The 20847-nt window shown below is 42.3% G+C and overlaps 2 protein-coding genes across 3 annotated transcripts; one reads left to right on the top strand and one right to left on the bottom strand.

Annotated features, from left to right (window-relative positions):
• On the bottom strand, positions 1634-5978 carry LOC8082952 (probable histone deacetylase 19). Of its 2 annotated transcripts, none has more exons than XM_021458799.1 (7): positions 5290-5978; positions 4556-4996; positions 3774-4004; positions 2544-2635; positions 2388-2448; positions 2226-2303; positions 1634-2095 (listed from the first exon to the last, which is right to left on the bottom strand). In XM_021458799.1, the coding sequence occupies exons 1-7, from the start codon at positions 5830-5832 to the stop codon at positions 1991-1993; spliced, it is 1551 nt and encodes a 516-aa protein (XP_021314474.1). In that variant the 5' UTR covers positions 5833-5978; the 3' UTR covers positions 1634-1990. The 2 variants fall into 2 exon arrangements, with proteins under 2 accessions (XP_021314474.1, XP_002451765.1); XM_002451720.2 differs by having other exon boundaries at positions 1634-2098; positions 5290-5976.
• On the top strand, positions 13194-20151 carry LOC8082951. Its single transcript, XM_021459307.1, has 13 exons — positions 13194-14248; positions 14353-14533; positions 14921-15033; positions 15128-15232; positions 15692-15761; positions 16274-16329; positions 17054-17104; positions 17702-17806; positions 17902-17946; positions 18013-18109; positions 18508-18710; positions 18985-19071; positions 19477-20151. The coding sequence occupies exons 1-13, from the start codon at positions 13310-13312 to the stop codon at positions 19645-19647; spliced, it is 2223 nt and encodes a 740-aa protein (XP_021314982.1). The 5' UTR covers positions 13194-13309; the 3' UTR covers positions 19648-20151.

Below are 20847 nucleotides of genomic sequence, written 5' to 3'. Positions count from 1 at the left end.
TGCTGATTTGCTGGTAATGAAGCTTAATTGGCTGCTGGGGAGGTAGTCTTTTGTGTTTGTTTTAGCAAAACGCTGCAGGTTCGTCTGGTTTTAGATCATGATGAAACCAGTTATCAGTATGTCATTGACCAGACGTAGACCAGAGCAGACTCAATCAAAGTCTAAGTCTTGTTATTTTTTTCTGTTAATTGCGCTGCATAGCTGCGCGTGAAACATTCCAATTTGCTAGTGGCTGCTAGTTGATGGCCACAGGATAGAGATGTACACGGAAATCAGGTTTGCACCACGCACACGCAACATTTTACTATTCTTCTCGTCCACTATTATGTATTTTGGTAGACATGGAAGTGGTAAAGCAACTATTGGTGCTTGGATTGACATCCGACGACCGTTGAAGTTGGTCCTCAGATTTGACACAAGCAGAAGTGGAACCAATTTCTTGAGCCTGGTGGAGCCTATACAACATATCTACGCCTTAAGTTTTCATATCCTCAAAGACATATGCCGGTTAGACAGTCCAAAAAAGCGCCGACTGTACTATTTGTCATGGTCATTTCTTCCTCTTGGCCCGATGGACTCGACGAAGATTCTAAGCGTGGAATTCTTCAGTTTGCTCTGGAATCCTGTTTATGAGCATCTTTGTAGCTATGATGGTACATCCTGGGAATGCAATTTCCAAACTGTTGTACCATGCTTTAAAGTCTAATATATTTTTGGTCTTTATCAAAAAAATTGCGAGCAGCTAAACATGAAAACAAAATAAGTTGATGAAATCAGATGCATTTTAGCTCGATCACGAGGAGCAATGGGGCATCATCTTGGTGTTGTATAATCCTTGTTAGTGAGCCATGTCAATGAGTCAATGTTATCAAAAAGGAAAAAAAAAAGTCAATGAGGTCTGTATAGTCTTCCTCTTAATTTCTGGAAAGTCACTAAGGCCTTGTTTAGTTTTTTTCAAGATTTTCTGTCACATCAAATCTTACGACACATGCATGAAGCACTAAATATAGACAAAAATAAAAACTAATTGCACAGTTTACCTGTAAATCACAAGATGAAACTGTTGAGTCTAGTTAGTCCATGATTGGACAATAATTATTAAATAAAAATGAAAGTGCTACAGTACCGAAAACCAAAAAAAATTGAAACTAAACAAGGCCTAAGCAATTTCTAGGGAAGTCACTAGGACTGTTTTTGTACATTTTTAAGGGGTTTTCTGTACTCTGCTTTTTAAGGGTTTTCTGTGTTCTGTTTGTAAAGATACGTCGCTGGTTGAAGTAATGTTGCTCTGTTCTTTTTTTTCTAGTCTGAGATCATCTTCCTTTTCATATAATCAACAACTCTTCTGGTTGTTTTTTTTAAAAAAAATAGCTTTTGTTTTAATATAATCAGCATGTAGGCGACCCAAAAACAATGCAGTTGTACGCTACAGTTGCATGGAAGACCGCCCGCACAATAACAGCAGTGCAGCAACGTGATCAACCAGCACGCAAAGCAACTGCCTATCTTTCTCCGGACTTCCCAGCAGACTCTCCCCAAACAGGCGGATAGCACATGTATTTGCGTCAGCATTCTCCAAACTCGTTAAATCTATGGCACAGCAACCGCCAACCTTGCTTCCGCGCAAAAAAGGTTGAGAATCAGTACACGAAACCACTAATCACACGCAAAGATTTTACCCAGAAGTTTACTGCATATTTGCATTAACTAATGACTGTACAACTTAACTCATACGCTTCATGTATACATGGGTCAGACTACCGTTTACCTCGTCAACCTCAAGCAATCCCAGGTGGACTCATGGAAACTGCACTACCCCGCCATGGAATCCCATCACATTAACATATTACACATACAGATAGGTATGGTATAGCTCAAGTCAAATTTGAAATGGCGGGGTTGTATTGCAGATTCACTTCGGTCTTCGGACTGTCAAAAGCACGCAGGAAGCTGCTGCCCAGCAGAAACCCGGCAACTCCAGATGTCGCAGTTATGGCTTGTGGTATGCAGCTGCTTGATCTTGCAATTTAGTTGAGCTCTCAGGTTCATTCTTAACATTGCTTGGCTCATCAACAGCCATCGCACTGGCATCCGCCTGCTGCAGTTCACAGCGCCATGAAGAGAAAAAGACAAGCTTTGGTTAGTTGAACAGAGTCATAGTGTTGATATCGTACACTCTTGGAGTTCGTCCATGCGGTATTATATTAGTGAAAGAAGGCACTTACAGGAGCTTGCTTGGAAGAACCAATGTCTTCTGCCATGGGTTCCACTCCTCTATGGTCAGATGCAATTCTGCCACCATCCTGCACAAATACAAGATCAATAAGAATGTCAGCAGATAATCACATTAGTCGAGAAGATAGAAGTGCAAAAGAAAATCAAAATACCTGCACTTTGGTCTCATTTTCACCAAATTCTCTCTTAACTTTTATACCTGGAATGCTCCTCCTACAAAAGTTGGTGAGGGGCACACATCAGGATGAAAAATAAAACCCAAAACATAATGAGTGCAGTCACTCAGAGAGGGAGGGAGAGAGAGAGACCTCGCTGACTCTTCCACAGCCTTGTGATCATCCACTTCCATATCAGAGTCAGGATCATGCCGTTCATCTGGATCATCTTGATCTTCATCTGGCTGTACATCGAACATCGAACATGTCCAAAAAACAATCAGGTTTTGACTCGTCACCTCCAATAGAATACCGGGGCAAATTCAACCAACACTAAAGATCATTTGTAAAATTATATTTCTGATAGCTTAACACTTTTTGCCAATCACTTTATGTAGACAGTTGAAGACTTGAAGGATAAAACTAACTAAAATAAATTATCGATCATCCAGGTTTTGTTCATGGCAAAAATGACATGTTCAATTCAGCATGATAAAATTTTGTATTGACCTAATATTCAGACTGATTGAGGCCATGGAGCATAACACTAAGCTTGAAAAATAGCATCAAGGTGTGCTTCAAATAAAAGAATATATTATGTGGAAAAAGCCACTAACACAGTCTCTAGTACGCGAATAATTCAAATGAACTGAATATCAACAAAATATAGATGAGAAGAAATCCACGAAAATTGTGGAAATTGGAATGTGTGCACTATATTGTCATGCCACCTCACTGAGAAGCATAGCACATGCATGTACTCCCTTCGTTCCAAATTATAAGTCGCATTGACTGTTTTGGTACATAGAATTTGCTATGTATCTAGACATACATCATATCTAGATGTATAATAAAATGGATGTACCAAAGAAGTCAAAGCGACTTATAATTTAGAATGGAGGGAGTATATCACAACATTGAAACACATAGCACGTCCACTGTATCAACAGATCAAGTCACTACATAGAGCAAGACAAAGTCAAAAAATGACAATATACACTAGTTCATTTGTATTTGTAGAAAAAAGGTGCCAAGCTTCTATCATCCTTCCAGCTTTGGTCGACAAGAAAAGAACAATGTTCTAAAAGCAGATCTATTAGACGTTACACAAGGAACAGGTGCCCAACGTGTTACCATGTACTGAAGGCTGTCCAATCAGTACTGAGCAGTTAGGATCTAATTTCAGTTATTAATATTTAAAGCATATAAGAAATAATATAATGACTGGATATAGGTATCACTACCAGTTTTCTTTTAGGAATCTGCATCTGGTAGAGATAAAGCTACCACGAATTTAAAATAAATGGAAAACACACATCTAGCACTCATGAGGGGACACACACAATTATCTCACTAGTTATAACAGGATGCTCAGTTGCTCACCTCAGGTACTTCGGTGTCAGGAACTCTCTCTTGAAACTGGACGCTAGGAGCATGTCGAAGTTTTGAAAGATTATCCAGAAGTTTAGATCTTATATCATCCAGTTGGTTTCGTGTATTTTTGTTCTCCATGTTACTTGGTGCAACATGAAGAGTGTAATCTGGACCGAAGTATTCATAGTACTCGTTGACAGGCATCTTGTCTTCAAGCTCTTGGCCAAGAGCAACTCCCGTCTGCACAAAATATATTTTTTTAGGGGAGGATGAATCAGAAGTGCAAAATATATTCCATTCTAACATCTGCAATCTAAAATTTTTAAGAAAAAATCCTTGGTACAACAGGAAGGTGGTCTCTCAGTTAATTTGTTTTCTGTATCTACCAATAATCTACTCTAAGATTGACTATAACAAAGCACTTTTGCTAACCCCCAACATAATTTGAGGAACACAAGGTGTTATGTTATTCGGCATGCTCATACACATCTATACTCTTTAGCATATGCATTTCAGCAGGAGAACATATACTAACATTTCAAATCACGCGTTAAATGTATAGCTCAAAAGTCAAAACCAAGGCCATGGGTATTCTATGAACGAAATTGCTAACAGTAAGTGCAGACTGAAGTAAAACAATACAACCACATCAAGTCCTAGCATGTTGCAGCTTGCATTTCCAAATCATCAATAAATAATATTAGCTTAATGCCTTAACCAACTCATGTTGGCAACTGCAGTACACAGGCATAAAGATTCAAGAAAATTAACTGTTACTTAGATCATCATACCTCATAACACCAACAGCGTGCAACATTTCTTATGGTATATCCACCACCGCCAAGGAGCAACAATGGAACGTTGAAAGACCTCATGTACCTAACACATTCCGCATGACCTCTGATTGAGAGGTTGAAGCAACCCAACCTATCCCCAGACAAGGAATCAGCACCACACTGAAGCACAACTGCACCAGGGCGGAAAACCTCCATAACTTTGCCCATGATTGGCTTGAAAAGAGACTGGTAGCTTTCATCATCAATCCCATCATCCAGAGGGACATTCAGGGAGTAGTACTTCCCCTTTGAGTGCCCAATGTCACGGATATCCCCTGTTCCTGGGAAATAATCCCCAAACTTGTGGAACGAGACTGTCATAACCCTGTCTGTTGTGTAGAAAGCCTCCTCCACTCCATCCCCATGGTGGATATCGATGTCGACATACAGAACTCTCTGTAAATATTAATTGAAGAATCACATGTTAGCACACCAAAATGACTAGGAGTGATTTGATTGAACATTCATAGACGAGAAGGGAAATGGGAAAAAGTTGTTAAATCTACTTTTAGACCTAATCTACCCCAAATCGCACACATACCCATCACCAAGTAAATATAGAATTAGACACAGCAGCAAGCAACCCACTATTGGATAACTCCATGGAAATGTATCCAACCAAAAAACCTAATCAATCGAGCCAACCAAAACAAACCAAAGGAATAGCGTTGAGGAACCATGATCATCACCTCGTGATGCTTGAGCAGCTCGAGTATGGCGAGCACGATGTCGTTGACGTAGCAGAAGCCCGACGCCTCGCACTTTTTGGCGTGGTGCAGGCCGCCGGACCAGTTGATTGCGATGTCGTGGCCGTGGTTGAGCTTGACGGCCCCGCCGACGGAGGCGCCCGCGTAGGTCTGGCAGAAGCTGTAGAGGCCGTCGAAGACGGGGCAGTCCTCGCCGACGTTGAAGCGCTTGAGCAGGCGGATCTGGTCCTGCTGCGTCTCGGGCGTGACGGAGCGCAGGAAGTTGATGTAGTCGTCGGCGTGGAAGCGGCAGAGGTCGCGGTCGCGGGCCGGGTTGGGGCGGTACACCTGCATCTGGTTGAGGAGGCCGTAGCGCGCCAGCAGCGAGTGCGTCATCCGGATGCGGTGCGGCTTCATCGGATGGCCCTGCCCGTAGTAGTAGTTGCCCACATCCGAGTCGTAGAAGTAGCACACGCGCCGCTTCTGCCCGTCGGCGCCAACGGACGGGAGGGAGTTGCCGCCGGAGCCCGCCGATGACGGGTCCATCGCCGCCGCCGCCGCCGCAGGGGATTTGGTGTTTGTGTGGGTTTTTTTTTTTTCCCCTTTCAGGCGGATGCCGGAGCCTTCGGTTTTCAGAAGAAAATGGGCGGGGGTCTGGCGATGGGAGGGAGAGGGCCGAGCCGAGCAGAGAGCAGAGCAGAATTTATACGAACGGGAGAAAATGGAAGAAGGGACTAGAAAACGAAGTAGGCGACGGCAATTGCAGAACGAGGTTTTTGATTTGTTCACCGATCGTTTTGGTCAGTACTCGGAAAGTCGTTTGGAATAGGATTTGAGTTAAATATTGAGAATATAAACCATCAAAAATTTTCAAATTGTTGAGTTTATAAATGTGAAATTATATGAATAGATACATACATCATTTTTTTCTAAATATTTTTATAAAAGTATACATACATCATTTTTTTCTAAATATTTTTTAAAAAAATAAGAAGTTAAAATTGTGTTTTGGAGACAGTGTCCCTGTCTTAAATAACTTTTAAATCTGATACAAGGGAGTACATGGTTTCTCCTCCTGAATTTTTTTCTCTTTTTTATACTTCACCTTTCTTGTAATTAAGAAATGAGAAGCACAAGGGATCAGATATCATCCATCTTCTATGTCTAATTTTTTTTTCGAGATTGGACCATTCACCCTATTTCGTTAAGAGAAAAAGAGTACAATCAAGATAGCGACCAAGGCGAGAGGCTATCGCCGCTATGCCAGACAGCAAGAAGCATCTAACTACTAGAAACAGGAACAAAACATTACACGGAGTCCCAGTGTTGCAACCAAAGGCAGTCGACAACCGCCAGAGGTTTGAAGCCCGCTTTAACCCAATCGTCTGCTTCACTGAAGACCTTGCAAGCTAAATCTTGAACGCCGTTGTTGACACCATTGAAGGTATGTCTAAATTGAAGATCTTTAATAAAAAATTCTCTACAATTGTATTTGGAAATGCTCTACAAACTCTGTTCCTTAGACCCCATAAAGGTCCTTGGAGTTGCTCTATAAAAAACTAGTCACCCTCTTCTCTCGGACAGAGTATATAAGTTGAAACCGTTTGGCTAAAAAAACATAAAACATAATTTATAGAGCAACGGTTGGCTAAAAAAACATGGTTGCAGTCCAAGCATCTTCTAGCATTAATGTTACTAGCTCAAGCGGCTCTCTGTTTCCTATCCTCTAATCTTCCTCTATCTGGTCCACTTCCTCCACGCATAACATCATTTGCTATCCTTTAAACCTAAATCATCCATGTAATCAGCTCAACATATCAATTTCTATATTTTCTAGGTTTTATAGTGTTTGCTTGGATAGTTTGGTAGGACATTATGATACATGTATAAGGTTGGATAACGAGCCGAGCAGCTCGGCTCGTTCTTGGCTCAGCTCGTTATCATAATGAGCCAGAAAACCGGCTTGGCTCGTTAAGCTCACAAGCCAGGTATAAAAAGTACACAAAATATAATATTTATATTTATCTAGAGCTTAAAAATAGTAATAAACAAAAATAATATATTCAATATTCTTAAATCGAACAAAATATTTATATAAGCTAACATATCAACAGTTGTAAGGTGTAAGATATGAGTTATAATGACTTTTTTCTCTAAAATTATAGCCCGTGAGCGGCTCGCGAGCCAACTCGAGTTGGCTCGTTATAGCTAACGAGCTAAAATCTTGATTTGGCTCGTCAAACCGAGCTGAGTCAGCCACGAGCCGAGCAAGCTAACGAGCTTTGAGTTTTTCGTCTAGACTTATACATATACATATAACATGAAGTACCATACACATCTTATCACTCTATCACACACACCAGCCATCTCGCTCATTCATTCCCTCGCACGCATGAGGAAAAACAACAAAGAAATGAGATGAGAAGAGAAGAAAGAAGAGGAAGGATGAGAAGTAGATCCACATGGAGCACCATTGTAGGATGCCGATGACGAGCTCCCCTATCATCACAATGCTTTCAAGCTCATCGGAAATGGAGGAGAAGACTTCAAGACTTCATAGTTATCCTTAAGCCATGCAAGAGCTTCCAAGGTCAATCTCCCTCCCTAGGTTGTTCTAAGACGAGTTGTTGCAGATGGAGAGCCTCGCAACGTGGTGAGCAAGCACCAAGTCCTCTCTCTCTCTCTCTCCATCCTCCTCTCAATAACTTCAATCTCAATCATCCTCCACACAAACTTCATGTTCATCCATGGCCATCACTACCATGGATGAGCTCAAGCTCCACAACACCATGCATGAATCTAATACCTAGAATGAGTTTCCCATGTTACTAGGAGACTACACAAACAAAACCGCATTCAAATCGATGTCTGAATGCACCTGGAATCATCTTTGACATGTGTTTTCACGTGTGCTAAATTATGTTCTCCAGTTCAGTGCTCTGCGTAATAGTATGACAAAACACATGTTCTCCTAAACTATGCTCATCGTGACAGTCCGATCATCACTCAAACAATCCGCCATGTGCACAGTAGAAGCCCCATATACATGCATGATTATAGAATATATATATATTTTAACTCCAAAAATTATGAAACCAGTTTTGCTGGTTTCCATATGAAATTCTCTATCATCTAAACACGAGCTTGAAACCAAAATAAGATTTTAAATTTTAACTAAAATTTGGATGCATTATTGCTTATTAAATAAGTAACTCCTCTAGATCTTAACAAATCTTGAGACAAATCTTTTAGGTTTTTTGAGCATGTGCTATCTAGAAAATATATTTTGTGCATCATCCCTTACATATGTGAACTTGACATACCTTTTCTAAGCCTCACGTGAGAATGATAACCTAAACTATAAACCTTTCGGTTTTGAACAATGAGCACATGCACATCGTTTGATGGACTTGTAAGCACCTTAGGAACACGTCCCCAACCACAAGTTATCACAAACATGCAAATACCCTAGGTGCGGTTTTTATTTTTGAAAGCCTAAAAACACACAATCTTTATTGCGGATCATCATGATAGTATGCGAGGACATGTGCACTTAGAAACAGTTCACAAAAAATACTTATTCTTAGAAAAAATAGCAGATTCATAGAAAATGATATTATTATTTATATCTCTAGATATAATCAGTATAAAAAATATAATATGATTAATCTAATAATAATTATCTGATATTATAAATCTTAGTATTTTTTTATAGATTTAGTCAACTGAACTATATTTGACTTTTTAAAGTGTGAGATGCACTTAATTTGGTAGTATTGATAACAAAAATGGATAAAAAATTTACAGGGCTTAAGGGTGTTTGGGACTGTTCCATTCCAGTTTTTTCAGCTCCGCTCTAGCTCTGCGTTGCCAAACACGTCTAGCTCCACGAACTCTGCTCCGCAAAAAGGTGGAGCTAGAGGTCAGCTCCATGTTTTTTATAGAGTACCTCAGGGGTACTCCAGTTTTTGGAGTTTGGTACTCCCACATGGAGTTGTGACTTGTGAGGTAATTACCCATCTTCTCTCTCATTAATCACAGATTAGTTCTCATAAAAGCTTTATCTCCCGATGTCGCGACCTTATTTCTTCCTGTGTGCGCCGCCCCTCGTCTCTTCACCTGCACACCGTCCCTATTAATTGTTTATATTTTAATTATAGCCTCTGTTAATGTTTCATCATTTGATTTCTATTTTGGTCAAAAAATATCAATAGCAATTTCGATCAGGGGCATAATGGACCATTTGTATGGAAACAATCTATTCCTAGAGTTGAAGCAGAGTTGCGTGCCAAAAAGTACCTCCTGCTCTATAAACTCTATAGTGAAGGTACTCCATAGTAGAGTTTGTGGAGCAGAACTGAAAAAACCAGAGCGAAGCCCAAACACCCCCTTAAGAGCAACTCTAGCCCAAATCCCTAAATTAAGAGCAACTCCAGCTCAAATTAAGACCCAACTCCAATGGAAAAAATAGACCAAGTCCTTATCTCATATGGACCCACCTGTCATTGACAAATCCTACATCAACTCCACCATTTGTAATTCTTATCTTGATTTATGGATGAGGAGAGAAAAGTGGGTGGGACCCACTGGATAGGGGGTTCTAGATGTGAGAGGCTGAAACTATAATTTGGGAGGGTATGGAAAATGAGAGCCCAAGTAGGAAGTGGGTTGTAGTTGATTTTTTTAATCAAATCTCCAGATTTGAATAGGGTCTTGTTTAGTACTCCCTCCATCCCAAATTGTAAGTCATTCCAAAAATATTGGAGAGTCAAACTTTTCTAACTTTGACCAAATTTATATAATAAAATTATTATTATTATGATACCAACTAAGTATTATTATATTATTCCTTAATTATATTTTCATAATATACTCACTTTACGTTACAAATCTTAGTATTTTTCTCTATAAGTTTGGTCAAACATGAAAATAATTTGACTCTCTAAGATTCTTGGAATGACTTACAATTTGGGATGGAGGGAGTAGGTGGGTTGAAGTTGCTCTAATCTCTACTTCCCATGAGAGAGTTTTAGAACCGAAGATATAGAGTGTATTTGGTTAGGTGGCTAATTGAAAGAGCATCTAGGCCCCTAAGTGATTTCGGTGATTAATGACATTGTTGGTTACTATGACTAACGTGTGTTTTGCAGAGGCAAAGTCATAGGTAAGGTCATGGTATATAGGTACTCGATGGACAGGGACGTACATGCCTACTTAATAGTGGAAATCGTTTCGGTTTTTGAAGGATAGATGGACATCGTCGAGACTAGACTAGGCCATATGGTGAAGAAGGGCACTTAGAGTAGTTTAGGACTTTGTTTTCCTTTGACCGTACTATTAAGAGGGGCTTTGTTCTAGTAGCTTGACTTAGGCAAGGCTTTAGGTTTAGGTGTGGTGCACACTTGGTAAACCTAGCACTAGGCAGCTCAGAGATAGTCCTTAGATCGAGAGGAGCAAACTTCGTGTTGAAGCGATCGCGTTTCGACGAAGTTTGGGTGCCCAAAGGGGCACCGGACGCTGCACCGGACGCTCTGTGAGTGCGTCCGGTGAGATCCTTAGCCGTTAGATCAGTGCCGTGCTTAGGGTTAGGCACCGGACGCTAGCACCGGACGCACCGGGTAGCGTCCGGTCCCTTACCCAGGGAGCTTGCAACGTTCCCCTGAGCACCGGACGCTAGCACCGGACGCACCGGGTAGCGTCCGGTCCCATGCGCAGGGAGCATATAAAGTTTTCCTGAGCACCGGACGGTGCCGGTGACCTGTCAGAGAAAGAGCAGGTAGCCGTTATGTCACACCGGACGCTCAGTGCAGTGCGTCCGGTGCAACATAATGTGCGTCCGGTGACCCCGTTTTCAGTGGAAAACGGTTGGCCGACCTTTGGACTTGGTGGATAGTATTTATACTCCTCCACCTCGTCCATGAGACCTCTCTTGCCCATTTGAACATCTGAGAAACTTGTTGTGGAGCAAGAGTGTTGCAAAGAGCCTAGAGAGGATTGAGTTTTGAGTAAATTCTTGAGAGAATCCTCCTCTAGTGAGTTCCAAGAGTCAAGTGTGCATCCACCACTCTCTAGTGCCTTGTTTGGGTCAAGTGAGAGTTCTTTGCTTGTTACTCTTGGTGATCGCCATCACCTAGACGGTTCGGTGGTGATTGGAGGCACGAAGATCACCCGGAGTTCTTGTGGGTGGCTCGTGTCAAGCTTGTGAGCGGTTTTGGGCGATTCACCGCGACGGAGTGTCGAAGAATCAGCCCGTAGAGAGCACTTGGTCCTTGCGCGGACCAAGGGGGAGCAAGACCCTTGCGCGGGTGCTCCAACGAGGACTAGTGGAGAGTGGCGACTCTCCGATACCTCGGCAAAACATCACCGAGCACTTTCTTCCACTACTCCTTTTACTTTCTAGCATTTACTTTGTGCTTTTACATTCTTAGAATTGCCATGCTAGAATAGGATTGGAACTAGGTTGCAAAACTTTTATCCGGTAGCTCTCTAAGTCACACTAGGCACAAGGAGTTGAATTGGAGCTTATAGGTTGCTTAAATTTTTAGAGAAGCCCAATTCACCCCCCCTCTTGGGCATCTTGATCCTTTCACTAATCCTGGACGTGGCTTTCTAGAGACAATTTTAGTTTATTTGGTTGCTTGTAAATGAGTTGAAGCCTGGCTTGGGCTGGCCAAAAGTAGTCCTTTAGCCTGGCTCTAGAAGAACAACCAAATTGGCCGTTCAATCCCGGCCAGGCCACAACCAGCTCCTGTGGTTGTCCCCTCACCTCCCCCGTCATTCTTGTCACCTCTGCTTGCTCCTTCTCACCATACTATGCAACGCCATGGTCGGTGAGAACTCGCGTGGCCGCCAGTCAGAGCTCCCTCACGCGGACGCATGCACGAGGCTCGCACTTGCACGAACGGACACGGGATGGTGCTCACACTCGCATGCGCGAATGACAAGCGAAGCTCGCATCGCACGCGAAGATGCCGGTGCGGAGCTCGTTGTCACCTGCCTCATGTGCTATGCCCCTTGGGCGAAGGCGCCGTGCCGGAGCTCGATGACGAGCCACCGGACGGCCTTGCTCATCTACTCGAGGCGGACGACGCTGATGGGCTTGATGCCAGGGGCGGTCGCGGATCCGACGGAGGCGGACCCTGTGGCCTCGTCGACAAGGCACTCGGAGCTGATGTGCTAGCGGATGGACTCGACGAGCTCCTTGGCATGGTCGCATGCGACGCGGAAGAGCTCCCAGCGCTGCTTGAAGGCATCGAGCGCGGCGTCCATGGCTGTCGTCTTCTTCTCACCAACCGACTGCGCGCGAGCCTCCACCATAGCCGCCTCCAAATACTCCAAGCAACCGTTGGCCGCGGAGGTGGTGGCGGCGGTGAGGCTGGAGCAGTGGTGGCGGCGACCGCGTAGATGGATCTGAGGGTGAGGGCGAGGGGATCCAGCTCGTCGGTGTCGCAGCTTGCCGAATCCATGGTTCACTGCCGCAGTGCAGGCACAACAGCTTGTGGCCACCTGCCGCAGCGCAAGAAGAGAAGGAGAACGAGGAGGAGCTTCTTGTGGCCACCTGTCGCCGCGCAGGGCAGAGCAGCTCGGAGTAGCCAAGGTGGAGGAGGAGCAGGCTAGTGTGTGCTGCCTTGCCATCCACCTATTCGATAGCATGTCTGAGAGAGAGAGAGGTGAACTTACCAGCTTAAAGAAGATATGAGTCTATGCAAAATAAATCGGCCAACCAAACATACCCAGTTGCTAGCCCGGCTTAGATGATACCTGTAACCAAACAAATCTACCTTGGCTTGCTAAGGCTAAGCTTAAACTAGCCTGGCTTAGTTTTGCTAACCAGGTTTATATTGGAAACGAACCAAGCACACCCATAACCTCCCAAAACGCAGAATAACTGAATAAGCGCGCAGTGCGGCCCTTGTAGTGTCCTAAAAGAAGTTATCGATACTCGAAGCTTCTCGAAACATCACTCGGTCCCCTCCTTGGGCCAAACCCCAGATCCCGAAGCCCCAAATCAGCACCGCTCCGCATGGACCATCCGTGGCGCTTCCCCGCGGGCGCCGGCACCGGCGCCGACCTCTGCCCGGTCTGTTGCGCGCGCCACTTACCCTTCTGCCCGCCGCCGCCTCTCCCGCCGCATCCCTTCCCCTACGACCTCCAGCCGCCGCCACCCCCTCCCCCGCCGAACCCCTACCCATACGACTTCCACCCGCCTCCGCCACCACCGCCGCCGATGTGGGGCCCTCCACCTCCCGGGCCGCATGACCCGCGTCCCTACGAGCTCCCCGGCAGGGAGGGGCCTCACAAGCGGATGCGCGTGGGCGAGGCACCACCGTTCGATCCGTACGACTTTGTGCCTCCACCGCCTCCGGGAAGGGCTTCTGTGGAGGGCGATCGGCTGCTCGGCCTCATCCGGGATCATGGCCGTAATCGTAATCCACTTCCTGGTTGCCCACCTGACGGTGGCTTTGGTTACGGAGGAGGTAGATTCTATCCCCGGCAAGGAGGTGATTTCGCGGATTTCTACCAAATGTTGCCACCTCCCATGCCGATTGAAGATTGGCATAATGGCTTCGGTCAAGGTTTTGTGCCCGAAGAAGGCCCTCACCGGAAGTATTTTGACGGTTCCAATCACCATTTCCATCAGTTCCACCCAGAGGATTTACGACCTCTCATGCCTGGTGCGCCGCTGCACCCTCCACTGCCTCGCTATCCTGAGGCAGCCAATCGCCATGGTTCACATGCTTGGCATCTTGAGGCAGGTGCTGTGCCACTGCCAGCAGAGCCTCCATTCCCCTCTAACCAGGATTACCGTGCTGCACCGCCAAGGCCGACTGCAAATTCGTCATTGTTTCCTGTCCTTTCTGGTTCTCCAACAACCGAAATTGTTCCGTCGACCGCTCGTACCTTGCCTCAAGCTCATCCGACGCCAAACACAAACCGTTATGATGGACACATCAATGATGAGGTGCCTCTAAGCTTTCAGCACCTATGTATTGTAGAAGTTTAGGATGTCATATGGCTTATTCTTACATCAAAAGCATTGACCACTGTTTGCTTATTCACTAACAGGGGTCAGGTTTCATTTATCGACCGCAGTCAGAGCAGAACTTGATAGATGGAAGGCCGGCCAGTGCACATTATTCTCTGGAAAATTCCAAAGTCACGATCATCAATGCTTGTGATTTGTTCAAGCAGCCCCTTCGTGCTTCACGCCCTGACCATATTGTTATCATCCTCAGAGGGCTTCCAGGTTTACTTGAAATATTGTTGACTTTCTTATTATTGTATCATTGACAAAAATAATTGCATGCAAATTAAATAATACTTATCAATTTCTACTTCCTAACTGATTACGATAGCGGTTCCTACTTCATAGCATGGATTGGAAGTGATAGACCAAATGGTGTCATACTCATTATGGATGAGGATGAAATCAGCACAATTTGTTCTGTTGTTTTAAACTGGCAATTTGTAAAGTTCCTATTGCATATGTAGTCTGCATAACTGAATGATATTGGCTTTATAGTGTCCCAAATTATCAATTTTTGTATTCAATAAAGTTATTTCACAAATCCACAGTTAGGTCGTCTTTCACTATAGTTGTGAACGATAATTTGTACAAAACCGTAACATGTAGGTAGTGGAAAGAGTTATCTGGCAAAGGCATTGCGCGATCTTGAAGTCGAGAATGGTGCAAATGCGCCTAGGATCCATTCCATGGATGATTATTTCATGATTGAAGTTGAGAAGGTTAGCAGGGATTGGAGACTACTGTTCTTTCCAATATTGATTTTGTTTGTGTAATGATTGTCTTAACTGGGTAATCTGGCCAATGTTCTCTTAGGAAGTGGAAGACACTGAAGGCTCTAAATCTTCTAGTGCATCAAAAGGGAGGAGGCAGTTGACCAAGAAAGTGATTGAGTATTGTTATGAGCTGGAAATGGAGGAGGTGATATTACTTTCAACAACTTTTTAGTTCTTTTTATCTTGTCATATGAACCTGCAAACTCGAGCTCGCTACATTAGCAAAGCTATTATACTCAAATGCTATCAATTTTAAAATGTGCAAAGATAATTGCCCAGTAATTCAACTTTTCATGGTGACGCTTTTTTTTGTCGATACTAGGAAAAGGAATTTTACGGTATCTTTGAATATACGACGCCCAATGGAAACATTTGAAAAATTAAAAATGAATCCTATGCTGCTCCTCCAGAACATCAATATATAGAATTAGGTCCATTTTTAGGCCATCTTTGGGCAGGCTTTGAATAAAAAGATACAAATAACTTTTTTTGGTTTCAGCTCAGTCCTTGCTCCTTAATTTTTGTTTCTGTTCCTTTTGCCTGTTTATCAGCTATTATCTAAACCTGTATTGTCATTGCTGATTTTTTTCTGTGTATTTCATAGACTTACAGGTCAAGCATGTTGAAGGCATTTTCAAAGACCCTTGACGAAGGAAATTTTACATTTGTGATTGGTATGAAGTTATTTAGAGCAGCTTATACCTCAGTCATTACTTCCCAATTCCCATATATGGTATTTTCTTCTCATGGTTGTCTCTCCAATATTCTGGAGGTCACATATAGTCGCCTTCAAATTTCATGGGTTAACGAAGAACTTTACCAGGCTTTTTTTTCTCTCTCACACCATCAGTGCTACATGTCAGCAGTCAACACCTTCATGTACCAGTGAAAGATATTCCTTTTCTTTTCAGCAATCTGAATTTTTTTTACTCTTTTGGTTGGGTCTTCAGTTAGGTGCTGTTTTGTTTCCAAAAGTGACAGGATGGATAACTTGAAATTTGGACAGTGCCCACTTTTGTTGGCACTTCATGATATTTGTATTGTTTAAAACTTAATTTTAGTAACACTTTAGCTGCCCTAGCAAAATTCAGCGGTTGTACACCAAGAGATGCCTTCAATTCCAACGGCTGATGCTGTGTTTCTGGTAACTGACTTTGTTTACTGCTGGTATTCCTGGTCGTTTTAGTGGATGACCGCAATCTGCGGGTAGCTGATTTTGCTCAATTTTGGGCAACTGCGAAGGTAAATCCTCAGTCTCTGATGTGTTGACTACAAGATTACTTTGTTTATGGATTTCTTCTTTTTTGGGGTTTGACCCATTAAAGAGGTGCCACTTGCTTGAAAAATAAAAATTCACCTCCAAGGAGATGATAGTTTTTTCTTTTTCCTAAAAGGTATTATATCCTGTGGTATACTTTTATCTCATTACAAGGAAATCAACCCTTCAATTGTTATTTTTCTTTTTAAGTGTCCTCATGCTTGTGTAATTTTATCCTGCTCCCTCCATGTACTTGGTTGTTACCTTTACTGTATCATTTTGTATGGTAGCTGGCTTGTTTTCCATTAGCATTTTTCTTACATGCCCATTGCCCATTAGTACTTGTTTTTGCTATTGAGGTGCCTTTGGCTTTTGTCCGCATTCTCTTTGATTTGTGCAGTAGACCATAGTTCTACATGCCCAGAATCAACTACTGCACTGCTGAAGAAAGCAATGATTGCTGGTTTTGTTGTTCTGAAGTGTATTTATTTTGTATTTTTGAGTGTAACTTGTTGAGTGCTATTTTGTGAAAGCTATTCAAAGTATATATTTCAGTGGATTAATCTTGTTTTTGTCAGACAATATTGACGTTTCAGGAGCTACTCTTGCATGCTATTTAGAATTTGATTTCTTTTTAATTAATGCCTCATCTCATTTCATAGTGAAATCATCCTGATAGTGTTCTGATTCCTATTTTCTCTTTTGCAGAAATCAGGCTATGAGGTGTACTTGCTGGAGGCACCATACAAGGATCCAACGGTAATTGCTGCAGTATTGCCAATCATCATCATAAGTCTGCTCGCTGTTAAATATGTATTTAGGTGTTTGGTAACCACCTACTTTGTCATGCTTGGAGCATTGGATGAACCTTGCATGTCTCATTCTTTTTTGACATAGCTACATGATATTATCCACCAAATCTTCTAGTGTGTACTGGTCCTAATAAATCATGCACATTCAAGTCTGGAAATTAGATTATTTTGAGGCAGGCAGAAATTTTGCCAGAATGTTGAATCTTCATAATTTCAGTTACTGTTCAGTGAATCAAGTAGATTAATTATGTGTTCCAACTTCAGTAAATTGTATACTTTTGCTCAGGTTAGTCCATAGAGTATTTTACTGGTTTACAGTAGCAACAATACAAAAGTTTGTATATAGGCACCAACAATAACCATTCTGTTATTCTTCACATGACAGTAATGCATGCATCTTCAGAATTGCCATTCCTTCTATTTTGTATCTCTACTTTTCTAATTTGCTGGATTAACTAAGTGTCTTAAGATTGCTTTTTGTTATTGCAGTTACCTCATTGTTAACTATATCATAGCAGGCGTTTGATATCCTTATGAATAACAGGGCTGTGCTGCAAGGAATGTGCACGGATTTACATTGGATGAGATAAAAAAGATGGCAGCAGACTGGGAGGAGGCTCCACCACTGTATCTGCAGCTAGATATACATGTATATTTCTTGCCATTATTTATAGTTGCAGTTAAGAACAACTATCAAGTACATGCTTATCATGTCTCTCATCATTGGCTATCTTTATTTCTCAGTCATTATTCCATGATGATAACCTTCGTGGCCATTCTATACAAGAGGTAATGATATTCTTTAGTTGCTTTTAGGTAGATTGACATATTAACGATTTTTGTTCTGTCAAATAGGTAGATATGGACACTGAGGATGTTGATGATGCTAATGACACAACTAGCATCATTGCTGAGACTTCACAGAAGGCTGTACAGGATCCACCATATGAAGGTACGCCTTCGCCTTTATATATTTCTTTCATTCTTGACCTAGGATGTCACTGGTCATAGCTTGTCTGCTTTATTCACCTCAATTAGGAGGAGGCCTGTAATGCACAAAACTTTATTAATTGGTCTGTACAGATGTATACCACCTTTTCAATGCAGAGTTTGTGATGTACTAGGATAATGATTTAGGGGATGGACCAAGTTTGTACTTCTTGATATGCTCATGATCACTTTGTCAATTTAGCTATATACACTGGGAATTTTAATTGGAAAAAATGGGTGTGGATTGTTGTCAAGAATTGAATCTGCACGGGAACAGGCCTTCTTTTGTAGTGTCATCTAGTGCATTCTTGTGTAAGATTGACATCAAATTGACGTTTTATAAATAATAACTGTCTGCAGGCTTCTCAAAGCCAGGGGAGAAGTGGAACTCAGAAGTAGAAGATGACCGGGATGGCTTAAAAGAGCTAGGACAGAGTAAATGGTCAAAAGATTTTGACGATGACACCGAAAAGTCTGAAAATACAGAGGAAAACACACATGCTCTTTCTGGCCTGGCCCAGACATATAGCACTGGACGCAAAAGAGTCAGTTGGGGTGATCGGGTATGCTTATGTTTCAGTGTGAGCTTTATACATTGGTGCTCTTGTACTTTGTTTGTGCGATTTTCTCAAAATATTTGGGTAGTTATCATCTTTATGAAATGTGCTTCTAACTGCTGAGCTAAAACATATATAGAGTTACTACTCGGACATATTAGTTCAGTTATTTCTCGCTTAATATGGCACCTCAGTTATAGAAATCAATGGCCAAGCTTATGTCATAACTATACTGTTTCTGTTGATAAGTGCTCATCCTTCATCCCATTTACTTTTGCAGCTTGAAAAGGGTGGGTTTTCCATTTCTGCAACTAAAAGAAAACTTACTTCGTCACTAGTCATAGGGCCTGGATCAGGGTACAATTTGGTAAGTTTCGACTCTGCCAACTTTTTGATAGTCAGTAACACCTCAACTTTCTGCCGTTATACATCATTTGGCCTACCATCTGTTATTGTAAAAGCCACTTCTTTGTTGTCCATCCTATTTTATTTCATCTTGGAAAGGTAAATCCTGCATCATAGGAATATGGAATGGCGAAATAGAACATTATAAAGGAACATTGTAGTCTAGTCTAAGGAACGACTTTATGGTTTACTTTGCTTACAATATTCTATGTTTGATTCTGTTGGAACTTGGTGCTCTGGTCTCAACCAATGATTTATATTCTTCGTTTTTGTGCCATGATCCAATGTTGCAAGCTATGATCGTTCTCACTGCTTCCAGTGAGCAGCACCTCTAGCAGACTTGTAAGCATAGAACTGTATCTTGCAGGTCTCCAACCCCTTGGCTGAAGATGATTCCACAGGGACAAAAGGGAAGACAAACAACGAGAACAAAAGACGGTTCAGTGAACAACTTCGTGTTGAAGGTGAATCCTTCAGGGCAGTTTTTGACAAGACAAAGCAGCGTGTTGGAGTTTTTGAGAATGGAAATGAGGAATAATCCTTGACTAGAGGTTCTTTTAGTTGTTTACCCTTCAGCGTTTTGGATGCCTAAGATGACTTGGGAGGAGACTAGTGCAGGCAGCTTTGAAGTCACTGTTTTGTCGCTTGTCATCCTGCAGCAAGTCACAATTTGAGCCATTCAGTGAATTATGGGATCCATATTCCATAGTCCAATCCTTTGTCAAGGGCGATGAGCAACAGTATAGTTCCAATGTGCCGTTCAGTGAAAGCAATGCGGTCCTGTAAGTAGCTAGTTGAGAAATTTTGTTTCAGGGGCTTGTCCTTACAACCTGCAAGGGCAACCCCCACATGCCACAAGGATGTACTGTACCTACGTATCAGCCACACTGAATAGTTGCCAGTAGTCTTACTTGTTTCTGTTAGGAAGGTTGATACTATTAGAAACTAGTCGGCCTTCTTTTCTACTACTGTAACAAGTAAACTGTCTGAACAATTGCTGTTTTAAAAGAGAAATGGTGTTACGTTCCGGATCAGAACGCAACTAATAACTGGAATAGATAGAGTTAGGCCTTTTTTAGTTCCAATTTTTTTTGCAAAATGGACACTAGCATTTTTGTTTGTATTTGACAAATGTTGTCCAATGGACTAACTAGACTTAAAAGATTGGTCTCTTAAATTATAGGTAAACTATGTAATTAGTTATTTTTTTATTTATATTTAATGCTCTATTCGTGTGCTGCAAGATTTGATGTGACAGAAAAAATTTTTACAAAATTTTCTGGGAATTAAACAAGGCCTTAGAGGTAAAAATCACCGAGGAATTCGCGGTGAAAAGCAAGAACAGCACGGGAAAAGTTTAGACGCGAATAACGAGTTCAGAGTTGGATTCGAGATTCAGTTATTCGATGCCTTTCACGGTTTGTTACAATGGGGTTATATACTTCCCCGCCACAACTGACTAACAGCTGGCCCAACACTAATGCTGCTAACCTGGATTACCGGCCCATAACGCCCGATAATCAGCCACTGACTACTGCTTCCACACCCGTTGTTGGATTTCCGTCAGATATGGTCAGCTTCATGTCCTTACAAATGGTAGGAGCTCCGCCTTAGGCCTTGTTTAGTTCACCAAAAAAATCAAAAGTTTTCAAAATTCTCCGTCACATCGAATCTTATGACACATGTATGAAACATTAAATATAGACGAAAACAAAAACTAATTGCACAGTTTAGCTAT

This window comes from Sorghum bicolor, chromosome 4 (genome assembly GCF_000003195.3).
Source record: "Sorghum bicolor cultivar BTx623 chromosome 4, Sorghum_bicolor_NCBIv3, whole genome shotgun sequence".
Taxonomy (NCBI): domain Eukaryota; kingdom Viridiplantae; phylum Streptophyta; class Magnoliopsida; order Poales; family Poaceae; genus Sorghum; species Sorghum bicolor.
The sequence above is the reverse complement of the archived record's forward strand: the minus strand, read 5'-3'. Positions and strand labels throughout refer to the sequence as shown.